The following is a 13,243-nucleotide window of genomic DNA, read 5'->3' on the forward strand; positions in this document are numbered from 1 at the left end:
AGAAATTCAGATAATAATAGTTATGTCATATAACGTCAAAGCTTATTTAAATGCATCATACACACATGTATGCATGAGGTCACAGCAAAATGCCAGTCTCAATACGTGTACAAATTCAAGGCTAAGCTACAACAAAGCAAGGATTTTCGTGCGTCAGCTGATGTGACGTCACACGTGGGAGAGCCGACGGACAAAAGCTTTTCTCAAGGGCGAGAACACTGGGAGAAATGTTAAAAATGCTTTGCAGGCTTGAACACGTTTCATTCGTGTGTGTTTTCCGTCCAGTGTTTCTGGTCGAGCGCAGTGGAACGAGACTGTGGTTATGAAACTGGAATATTGAACATGTAAACACAGACCGATTGTGACCAAATCTGCACATTTTCCAAACCAGTTTTCCCTTGACTCCTCATCTTCCTCTCGGACAGCATTCTGCCTTCACCGTCTCGGCTTTCCGAAGGAAAACTCTGCAGGATTGATATTCTGAGTATAAGTATATGCGTTTAAACATACAAAACAACTGCTTGAACTGGAGATTGTGACACCTTTTGTAGCAGGCGAGGAAGAGCAGAATCAAAGCCACGCCCCCTAGGACTGACATCACTGACGAGACAATGGAGGAGGCAGAAAGGGGCGGGGCTTCAGGTTCTACATATGCAACAAATAACAGCTCATTTATGTGATTATGATTAATATATGCCGTAGATGTGGGAGACTGATGGGGATGAGCTGCTCACCTGTACAGGTGTGGCCTCCAGGTGTGTTGAAGCACTGCAGGTGTGGAGGGCAGACGGGCGGATGAGCAGCACATTCATCGATATCTGAAATAACCAATAAAAACACTGTTTTAATGTGTTTTAATTGGGTGTAAAATGAATCAGGTCCAATTTTATTACAATATTTGATTTAATATTAATCTTTTAACATTTTGCCATTAATATTTACCACATAATCTAAAGTTATTTTACATTAAATTTTTTTTAAACTTAGTCAATTGTTAGGAAATAAAAAAGCTAACTTTTTATAAGAGAACGATAATAGGAAATTAAATAATGATTAAAAATAAGTAAATTGAAAGAAAATTGACATACTTTCTTATGTCATGCAAGATATTATTGTAACGTGATGACATATATTGTAAGATAATGTCAGGAAATTAAATTATGGTTTGAAATAAGACCAGAAATAAGTAAGAAAATAAATAAATACTACGTCTTCATTTATCTTCTTATGTCACATTAGTTATTATAGCAATTTCTTTTTATATTTTCATGAGTGTAAACATGACAGGATTTTAAATAAATTTTAACATAATATTTTCCAATACAGAAAAAAAAGTAAACTCTGTAGGTTTTTACATTAATATTAATTGTTAAATATTTTTTCATTCATATTTACCATAATCGGATCTAATGTTATTTTACATTGAATTCATTTTAATGACTGTCTATGAATGTTCAAATGTCCAAAAGTTTAATAGTAAATGTATTTACAATTAAATAATACTAAATTGATTGATTAATTTAATATTAATTGTTTAATATTAATCATTAATATTTATTTAATTTAAAATGTAGTCTACTGTTATTTTACATTTAATATTTAATATAGTTTAGTCTAGTTTAAAGAATGTCCTAACATCCAAAATAAATGAGTAGATCATTCATCAATATTTGAAATAACCAATAAAAACATTGTTCTAAATTTTTAAATAGTCAATTTCTAAATTTAATTTAAACATTTAATTTAATATATTAACAAACTGTTTAAAGTTTGTATTAATATTTAATATTTAATTTAATATTTAATCAAATGTTATTTGACAATTAATATTACACATTTAATGTAATATTACATATTTAATTTAATTTAATCTAAAACCCGTGAGCAGAAACCGTGGCAGGTGGGTGGTTGTGGGCTCCAGCTGTGAGTGTTGGGGTCACAGGTGACGTGTGCGGCTCCCTGGAGCAAGTATCCAGTAGGACACTGATACATCACGGTGGAGTCACACAGCACAGAGAAACCCAGATGCAGCCGCGGCACCGCACCACAGACCGGGTCTGAAAATGAGACCAAATCATAGGGCGAATATGAATAAAACACATCAAATAAAAGGATTATTTGATTCCTTTCGACCGCTATTACCTGCGTCTGGTTCTCTCCACGCTGAGAGGTTCATGTGGGCGATGCGTGTGCAGGACAGCAGGTCGTCAGGGCGGAGTGTGTGTGCGAAGGGGTCAAAGGGCACCAGTCGGATGTGTGTGTTGTCACAGATGATGCGGGACAGAGATGTAGTGTGGAGAGCGTCTCTCTGAGCAGAGCTGAACACACCTTCACTCTGCCACCAGAACCTTAACCAGAATTACCATTTAAAACCCATTTTGGGGGGCATTTTGACCCCCAAAAAAAGTTGTATAAATTGAGTGTTCATCAGAGGGATCCAAGACCCTAGGACTTTTGACGCACTTGAACCACAAATACACAAAAACATTTTTTTTAAAGGATTCAAGGAGTTTTTGAGGTTGAAATGTAAAGAAGTAACAAATCCTTCACTCGCGGGACTATTTGACCACCTTAGGAATGAATGGAATGCGAGGAATGCTTCAGTACACACAGAAAAACCTAAAAATGCTTAAAATTCAAACTACAAATACTAAAACTACACCAAAAAATTATTTTATCACTCTTTATATTACTCAACTCTTTCATTTTGAGTTAAAAGAATGTGAGGAATGTGCTTAAATTACTATTTATTTATTAATCAAATCTAGTCATTTAAAAGGTAAATGAAATAAAAAATAACAAAAAAATTGAAAAAAAAAAATAGAAAAAATATTTTCAAAATTAAATAAAGTATAATTTTATGGGCTTCGGGTCATTTTGACCCGCAAGGGAAAGATGTGTTACAAAGCGCGAGGGAAGGATGAGGGTTAATTATGTACTTCATATCATACATATAAATTATTACATTGTTTAAATTAATACATTTTTAGTTAACTGTGATTTTTGTATATGTACATTTCTGAAATACATAACTTAGACAGTTACAGATCACTCTAAATTGTAATGTGGACTCATGTACTTTCTGTAAAGCTGCTTTGAAATGATGTGTATTGTTTTTAGCGCTAAATGTGAATTGAATTGAATATCATGCCAGATTGAAATCACTCAACGTTTAAATAAACAAGGAGTGGAACATCACACTACCGGTCACCGTCTCGGAGGGCTTTGAACTGTTTTGCAATCAGGCATGCCAGCAGTGACCCCACGCGACCCCCGGGCAGAGCGGGCTCTGAGATCGCCCCGACCCACACGTCTATGTTCTCCGCCGATCCATAGAGATGCAGCAGCTTCCTGGCCAGAACTACATTACCCAGAATCCCTGTTAAATCAGACTCGTTCGCTGGGGCAGAGAGGCCGCAGAGTTTTCTCCATGCACTGTAACCTGCGGAGAGAATGAAGATTTCACTGTTTTATATGATTTGACTGTAACCACATACATGGAAATAATAAAATGATGCATGGAAATGAAACTGTCGACAGTCTCAGTGAGTTTAATTCACACATTTAGTTCGAGTGTTGTAGTTTTATGATGCAAGTTTAGCACTGCTGCAGTTCATTTTACAGTTTCCCCTGCATAATGTTGACTATTAGGGACAAGAAAATTGATTATTTGTCAAATTCGAATGACGTTTTAGTAATTTATGACAGTGTGAGTTAATTTGTTGGTTGATCGATCATTAATCTAGTAGGCTAAATTATTTAATCCACTGAACACTGCAGTGGTAATATAAAAACACTCTCCCAACAGCATACGGTTTCTTTTGAGCCTAATTCCTAGTCAAATTAAAATGATATAGTTGTATATATGACTTGTGATGGTATTTTATATAGATGTGGCCAGACATGCAGTCTACCAATAACATTAGAGCGACAGCACTAGTACGAACACCCACAAGCGACTACACAGTACAGAGACTAGCGACGAACGGGGCTTTAGAAGGCAGGCTGTTGACAGGCACCTTGTAAGCCGTGATCTCGCCCCCTCTGCAGGTTTAATGCCGCTAGGTCGAGCGGGAGCCCTCCCTGAGCCTGGAAAAGCCTCTCGGTCAGTTCCTCCACCATCATCTGATCTGCTGTCTGCAGTTTCGCTGGGGACAAGAGCAAACCACGCAGCACAGGATCGATGCCTCCTACACACACACAAATGTTCATTATGCATCATAATCTGATGTGCATGTTGAGTAAATGAACATGCAATCATGAAAATTACGGCTAAACACTAAAGGCACTAATCAATTTTCGAGACTTTGGCCTATTTTGCTTCTATCACATTTTCAGTGTCTCTGTTTGTCTGAAGACGCTGGAGACTAACAGCCAACTCTTGCTTGTATTTACACTTGAGTATTGTTTCCTTGTTATTCGTTTGTCATCTTCGCTTTGTTTTTTGTGAAGCATTTTTTAGCTTTGCTTCAGCGATGATAAAGACACATCCACTCTTGCATCGCCTGTTTGTGCATTTTGGGGTCGGAGCAATGACGGGAGGGGCGTATTTGTTTGGGTTGATTTCAAATATTAACAGTGTTTCTCAGAAATCACTTACTGCACCTTTAAGTGTTTATTTCTGACCCTGGATCACAAAACCAGTCACATGTCACACGGGTATATTTGTGGCAATAGCCAACAATACATTGTATGGGTCAAAATTATCGATTTTTCTTTTATGACAAAAATCATTAGGATATTAAGTAAAGATCATGTTCCATGAAGATATTTTGTACATTTATTTTTGTGAGTGAATGCAACAAAAGCATGAACATAAATGAAAGGCTTTAAAGGAGATTTTCTCAATGTTTCGATTTTTTTGCACCCGCAGATTCCAGATTTTCAAATAGTTGTATCTTGGCCAAATACATCAATGGAAAGCTTATTTATTCAGCTTATTATGTAAAAAAAAAATTATAATAATAATTGACCCATGTAACTGTTTTTTTGGTCCACATTTTATTACACTTTATAATTTCTCGTGTCTTTAGATTTAATTTATAATACATATCTGTAAAGGCTGTGAGTTTTTCCTCCTGCACTGAGTCCGAAATCTCCACTTCAGCAGCTTTACATACACCAAACTTTATTGCTATCTCTATTTTGAAGGTTTTTACTAAGGGGTTTTCATGTACATTACCATTTACTTTTTACTATTTATATAACAATTTATTCTTAAAAACATGGTGACATTTTTTCTTCTTCTGGATGTTAAGTGTTGTTTTTTTGGATTTATGAAGTGATAAAAAGAGATATATCCAAAACCCCTTCTAAAAAAAGTTTGACTCTAATGTCAACAAAATCAAACGAGCATTTTGAACCTGGCTATATCCAATGTTTGGATTTCTGGAAATTCATGCAAAGTAGTGCATATTTAATGAATGCATCAGTAGCATATTAAAACTTAACATTTAAGAGAACTTGTAATACAAAACAACCGTCTTACTGTACTGTGATTACATTGTGAAATATGATGATATCTGTTAGTTAAGTGTGTTTGTGAAACGAACCCTCTTGCACCATCCTCCAGGATGCAAACAAAGAGTGGTGTAATGGCAAAGCCGGGTGTTCGGGGCTCAACCGGTAATCCGGTCCGAGGCGGTTCACAACCGGGTGCACGGTCACGTGTGCAAACCGAAAGGCAGCGGTGGAGAAAATGTTGGAGATGCTGGGGTCAGCATCAGGGTCGTAACCTTTGTACGAGGGCATGAGGACCAGGTTAGCACTGCGGCCCAGGACATGTGGCAAGTAGTGATCCCATGTCAAGATCTTCCAAAACAAGATTCAGCAAGTCAGATGCATGAATAAATTAAGAAACCTTTTTTTGTTTTACACTCATTTTACATGTGGACATCTTCTCACCTGGTGGACGGCGCCCAGTATTTTCCTGGCCTCCTGGTACAGCGTGTCCGGGCTCCAGTGAGGATTGAGCTTGTGAAGCTCCTCAGCCAACCGGTTGTGTTCTCTCAGAAAGAGCGTGTGCAGAGCGATCATACCCAGGTGCTCATTGGCCCGAGAGTCACCTGAGACACGCCCACAAAAACAGCACAACAACTGGTCAGTTTAAATCAGAAAGCATTAGTGTGAAGACCTAGCTGGCACATTTTTTAATAAATAAATGACACAAATATTGACTATTATACTGTTTCTTTATAAGATGTTTTAGCTGTAATACCCTTAAAGTCAACATTAAATAAAAACTGAGCTATTAACTTTATTAATGCACATTCCTAGCCTACACACTACAGTTTGTACTGCATCTCCAGCATCCCACACTGGATAAGCTGAAAATAAAATAAAATAAATAAATAAATAATAATAATTATTATTTTTTTAAATAAAACAAAATAAAAAATAATAATAATTCAAATAAAATAATAAAAAATTATAATAAAATAAAATAAATTAAATTAAATAAAAATTAAATTAAATAAATATTGGTTTTATTTAATATTAATGCCATCAACCTGCTTGGAAACAGAACGATCTATTCCCTATGGATATGTTGAGCCCCTCCGCTGTCTTTGGCAGCGGGATGGTGTTGATCCGCTCTCGCGGGCCGCAGGGATCCAGGTGAGGTTGTGTGCGGGTCAGGTAGGGCATGAAGCCGAGCCCTTGGTCTGAGTGGAACTGATTGACGGCGAGCAGGCCGAGAGGGGACGAGAGGTTCCTCAGGACGCCGGCAAGCGCATCCGAGCTCCCGTAAACCATGCTGGCATCCACGAATGCGGTGATGGCGTTCAGCTGCTCCCGGTGACCGAGAGGAACGGAGCCGCCCGTACAGCTGGGAGCCGAGCGGAAGAACGGCATGCAGGTCTGAGTGCCCGTGCGAGGGTCCGAGAGGGGGATCTGAACGCGAAGAAAAAGAGACTGATGTTCAGACTGAAGTGTGTACAATCCAGTAGGGTTGCTCTCGACTAAAGATTTTTCTAGTCGACTAGTAGTTGTTCATTTAAGTGATTAGAGAGAAGAGCAAAGAGAGAAGAAGAGAGACGGGAAGACTCAACTTCTGTTCAATACCATTATTGGCTGATTTGGTCTTATTTTCATCTTTAGTTTAGCTAGCTACACTCTTAAACAATAAAGGTTCTATTTTTACATCTATAGTTCCATTTAGAACCTTTAACATAACATTCCAAAAAATGTATTTATAGCGGGGAAAATAGAGTTTATTTTTAGAATGTTCACTGAAAGGTTCTTTGTGGAACCAAAAATGGTCCTTCTATGGCATCACTGTGAAAAAGTTGTCAACTAAAACTATAGCTATTGAAAATATCAAATAGCATAAATAAAAAAATATAATAAAAAAATAGCATAATTAGATGAAAAACTCAAACTTAAAAATAACAACATTGGTTGAGCCAATATTGCAATTTTGTTTAACACAGAAAATCCACACTTAAACTCTTAAACTTATTTTCTTTCTTAGGCGATTAGTCGACTAAGTTAAACTCAAGTGATGGCGCCGGCGCCTGTATGTCATACAGTAAACGCTCTCCACACAAACACAGTTATGTGCCTTGTAATAGCGCACATTTATCTAGGCTAACATTAGTGCGAACGGACTTGTAAAGTTGCTGCTACTTCCATTTTTCAAGTGATAAGCCATATTTGAGGTTGATGAATGATGGGTGAATGTTTGGATTTCACGGACTGAATTTCACCTTTTTTTTTTCTGCAACTAACCGACTGATACAATTTTGGTCGACCAAGCCTCTTCTAGTTGACTAATTGTTAGTCGATTATTAGGGGGCAGTCCTACCATCTAGCATCTGTTTTCAGGGTGTTCGTACACACCTGTATTGGGAAACACGGCGTGTCCCGGCTGCAGGTGCGTGTGCAGTCGGCTCCGGTCTTAAAGGCCGCAGTGCTGGGACTCTGAGGGGTCAAAGTCAGGTCATGGTCGATCCACTGACCCCACTCCACCAGCAGATGAGACAGAGACGTGTCCAGAGAGATGTTCTCATTATGAGTGTACAAAACCTCCTGCGACACACTGCGGACCTGCAAAGAGAGAGTAACTGGAACACTCAACTTCTGTTCAATACCATTATTGGCTGATTTGGTCTTATTTTCATCTTTAGTTTAGCTAGCTACACTTAAAAAAAAAAAAAAGTTCTATATTGACATCTATAGTTCCATTTAGAACCTTTAACATAACATTCCAAAAATATTTTTAGAATGTTCACTGAAAGGTTCTTTGTGGAAACCAAAAATGGTTCTTCTATGGCATCACTGTGAAAATATCTCTGTGAAAAAGTTGTTAACTAAAACTATAGCTATTGAAAATATCAAATAGCATAAATGAAAAAAATATTTAAAAAAATAGCATAATTAGATGAAAAACTCAAACTTAAAAATAACAACATTGGTTGAGCCAATATTGCAATTTTGTTTAACACAGAAAATCCACACTTAAACTCTTTAACTTATTATCTTTCATTAAATTGTTGATTGCATAGCAAGTTGCATATTAAAGTTAAATTCAAGTAAATTATGAGTTAAATAAATAATTTTAATTATTTAAAGTCCCCCATAGTCAATAGTTTTATCCCTTAAAACTCATCTTTGATCACCAAAATTACATATTTAAACAGTTTTTCCCTGAAAAAAATACTCAGCAATGGTGTTGACTTATGAATTTGCACATGGTTTGTCTCAAAGCAAATTAAAAACACCACATAGACACATATAAACAACAAGAAAAAGGATTTTTACCACAGGGGGACTTTAAATAGTAATAATAAGAAATATAATTTGCTTTTGTAAAAAGAAATTCACTATTTCCTATTATAGTAACTACATGGGTAAAGGTTAGGTTTAGAGGTCGGTTCAGCGTATCTAATTATTACCTAGTTATTGTAATAACTATGATAAGTATATAGTATGTACATGGAGAACATGTCTTTAAAATAAAGTGCTACCATATATAGAATGTATTGTAAAATACGGTTTCTCATTGTATGCAAACACTTTAGCAAAATATAAACCCACCAAATGGATAATAAAACAAACTGAATTTAAAATTGTGAAAGTAAAAAATGCAAACCAACTACGATTAAAGACTAATAATTCCTTGAGATTTTTTCCATGAGTTTTCAGACAGTCTTACAGGTGGTAGTGTGTAGTTATGGTAAGTGTGCTGTGGGTTCCAGCCCCTCGGGGCCCCTCGAGGGTCCTCGTACTCGGGCGAGAGCCAGCGGGCATAAGGGGTGTTCGCTGCACCCCAGAGAGGGTTTTCTCTGCAAAGTCAAAAGATGTTTTCTGAGCTTAATTAAAACTCAGTGACAAATGGGTAACACTTTTGAATACTGTTTCTTAATCAATGAATCACTACACGACACAAATGAGTAACGCACTAATAACATTCTAGTAACTACTATTAACCATTAATTTTAATTTGTAATTTGATAAAAAAAAAATAATAAATGTATGTCGTAACTTTGATGTATAACTCTATATGCAAACTCAACACTCATGTAAAAGAGATTAAAATCTCAGTGAGTCTTCTCTCCTGGTTAAATAAAAATAAAGCTTCTAAACTAACAAGAAACTCTGATTAACACATTAGTAAGTAATAGCGCTCAGTTGAATGTTGTAGTTCACTATTAGCTAATAAGTAACTACAATTTTAATTTAATTTTTGGTCATTTTTGCCTTTATTGTGATAGGATAGTATAGAGTGGACAGGAAGCGAGGTGGGAGAGAGACGGGGGACGGGATCGGGAAAGGTCCACGAGCCGGGACTCGAACTCGGGTCACCCGAAGCGCAGCGGCACTAAACTACCGATAGTCTCATGGGCAGCGTGCCGACACTACTATTTTTTTCATACCTCTCAGAGAACTACTATGTACAGGTTCATAATTAACATGAATATTGCATAATTTATAATAAAAGGCAACGGTAACCCACTAGTAATGACTCAAGTGTTACTACATCCATCTAAAGGAACTACTAATTATTTAGATCAGTATTCTAAAGTGAAAAACATTGTAAGCTTTTGAGATTTTTGTAAGATTTGGATTTGGTAAAACTTTAGTCATTACTAGTGTGTTCCCATGATCTTCACTTTAGAAAACGTATCCAAATAATTAGTTGTTCCTTTAAAAAGATGTAGTAACACTTGGGTCATTACTAATGCTTTATCATTACCTTATATTCACATTATGCATTATAATATGAATTATGAACATGTATAAAGTAGTTCTTAACAGTCTTCAGTGAATTATGAAAAATAGTAGTTACTGATTAGCTAATAGTGAACTAGCACATTCAACTGAGCGCTATTACTTACCAATTCATCAATCAGAATTTCTTGTTAGTTAATAGTAGTTACTAAAATGTTAATTGTGCGTTACTCATTTGTGACCCTGGACCACAAAACCAGTCAAATATGTCTTTTTTTTTTAAATTGAGATGAATAAGCTTTCCATTGATGTATGGTTTGTTAGGATAGGACAATATTTGGCAGATATAAAACTATTTGAAAATCTGGAATCTGAGAGTGCAAGAAAATCAAAACATTGAGAAAATCGCCTTTAAAGTTCTCCATTTATGTTCGTGATTGTCCTGCATTCACTCAAACTTTCAAAAATAAAAGTTTTATATATTTATGGTAGGAAATTTACTAAATATCTTCATGGAACATGATCTTTACTTAATATCCTAATGACTTTTGGCATAAAAGAAAAATCTATAATTTTGACCCATACAATGTATTGTTGACTATTGCTACAAATATACCCGTGTGACTTGTGACTGGTCATTTGTTCATGTGTAGTTATTCATTAATGAAGGAACAGTATTCTAAAGTGTTACCGACAAATTATATATTTTGGCATCCTGTGCAATACGCATGAGCACCTGTTGTTGCAGTGTCCTGTGATGGTACGGTAGCGTTTGGACAGACAGTCAGATTTACACACGGGTCTCTGCGTCTCTGCCGAACAGCCTGTAACCTGCAGTATGGTCTCCATGTCTTCTGCACTTAAAAGCTCTAAGATGCACACAAACAAATGTTGAGATGACTTGTAAGAGCTTCCAAGATCATTTGTTAACTTTTTTTTTCTAGCGATTTTAGGCATTACAGGGATTACTCAAAACAGAGAAATAGAAAAGAACAAAGGAAGGACGGACATCACAAATCAAAAATACAGGTGAAAACATGAACCTCCATCTGAATCCCTTATTTGTTTATTTTTAATGTCTATTAATGTACCGGTGAGGTCGGGTTTGTCCATGGAGTGTGTGTACACCATCTCTCTTATCAGCTCTACCGTGTTGTCGAGAAACTCGGCGGATCTGATGTGGGTTCTGGTTTTCGGGCCAGTTTGTTTGAACAAGGCCAACAGGTCACTGGGTCGGACAGAACCGTCCGATACAGACGACTTCACTCTGACAGAAATGAGAGGAAATAAAAATACTTTATGACATCATTTTGTAGCTCTGAACTCTGACTGTATGATAAAAATCCACTCATTTGTGTCTAGTTACACGTTTCTATTTCTGATTGGTTAATACTTCAATCAAATGAGCAGTAAGGTGTATTCTTTAAGTCTGTATGCAAATGTCACCTCTCATTGGTGTGATCGTACGCAGCATCGGTCAGCTCTCTGGCTCGGCGTAAAGCTTCCTGAATGAAACTAGATCCCAAATACACTGGAAAAACACCACATGACACTACAAAACCTGCCATTCAGCTTTTGCTATTTGATTTGACAAAAACTACAGTGATGGAATTAAAATGTCTTATTATGTACTTGTCAGTCTTGTATATGCAGTTGGTGAGCACAAAGAAAGCATTAAGCTACAATTTTTTTATTTTTCCCAGAAAAAGACTAACTACTAGACATATATAGTTCAGTACCTGTTGCATTCTGGGAAGGAAAAAGAGATGTGGATGACAGCGGCAGAAGCAATATCATAAATACAGATATAATCATGCATGAGAAAGATTCCTGCAATAAGAAAAATATACATATACAAATTTACAAAATAATTTATGTATGTTAATGCATATACACACACACACAATCTATAATTATTATACATGAATAAAAAATCAGACAACTACACAAAAATATTTTTTATATATTTTTTCATGTGTAATATTATAGTATATATAGTATATATTATTTTGCACAATTGTTGCATACTTTTGTAATAGTTTTTATACAATTATTTTATATATAATTATTGCACATACATACAACTAGTATACAAAATTTAAATATTAAAATAATAATTAATCAAATAACTATACAAAACAATTATTATACATGAAAAAACTAATTAAAAATATATATATAAAAAATAATTACATGAATATGTAATTTTTGTATGTTTTTTTCACATGTAATAACTACAGTATAGTTGCTACTATTGCAACTATTATACAAAAATAACATAAATATGAAAATAATGAATAAAAAACGATTCAAAACAAAAAATTATATATTATATATATATATATATACACACACACACACACACACACACACACACAAACTATAAAAATACACAAATATACACCTATTGTACAAAATGATATTAATATAAACATTTAAATAATATATTAGTGTATTTCTTAGTTGTACTTACCAAGCATGTCGTATCCATCTGTACGGTCTCGTATTCTCACTTTTTGTCTTGTAAAATATATAACATTTTGTTCTTGCTTCAGAATAAAACTATGCGTTGCGTGGGCTTGTGTACAGAAGAGTAGTGGTAATGTACAAAAATACAATAAATAAATAGCAATGAATGCAGAAAAATAATGTTATAAATATGCAAAATAATTAGCCAGAGTATTTATACATCACAATCTGAACAGTTTGATGATGTGCGACTGTGCAAATCAGTGTAATTACGTGTTTCAGAAGGTTTGTGTCGGCTGTGTGTGAGGGGACTGACTTTTATACGCTGGCTTCGGGCTACAGGTATGTGCAGAATTCGGTTATCTGTGTGACTGGTGACAACAATTCAACATCAAACGATCCCCAACACACAGAGCGAATGTCCTGCGCTGATCCAAACCCATCATCCTCTATCTAATGGGGTAATCGACCCAATCACTCCTCATGCAAGTCATATAGAGCCACAGCGCACGGTTTCACCTTCTGAACCAAACGTGTTCAACGTTACTAAGGTGTTATACAGTACGGTGTAATATTATCAGTTATCTATGGCAAGCCATTTTAA

The 13,243-nt window shown here is 35.7% G+C and overlaps 1 protein-coding gene across 1 annotated transcript; it reads right to left on the minus strand.

The window, feature by feature from the left end:
* Window positions 1–320: 320 nt before the first annotated feature.
* Window positions 321–12,650, minus strand: epx (eosinophil peroxidase; the record flags this gene model as incomplete). Its single annotated transcript, XM_081355347.1, has 16 exons — window positions 321–480; window positions 543–645; window positions 735–818; window positions 1,893–2,057; window positions 2,143–2,348; window positions 3,205–3,442; window positions 4,020–4,190; window positions 5,553–5,811; window positions 5,905–6,065; window positions 6,510–6,891; window positions 7,840–8,046; window positions 9,155–9,284; window positions 10,907–11,039; window positions 11,262–11,437; window positions 11,617–11,701; window positions 12,644–12,650. The coding sequence occupies 16 exons, from the start codon at window positions 12,648–12,650 to the stop codon at window positions 321–323; spliced, it is 2,667 nt and encodes an 888-aa protein (XP_081211473.1).
* Between the last annotated feature and the right edge of the window lie 593 nt (window positions 12,651–13,243).

This window comes from Scardinius erythrophthalmus (assembly GCF_964197995.2).
Source record: "Scardinius erythrophthalmus genome assembly, chromosome: 24".
Classification (NCBI taxonomy): domain Eukaryota; kingdom Metazoa; phylum Chordata; class Actinopteri; order Cypriniformes; family Leuciscidae; genus Scardinius; species Scardinius erythrophthalmus.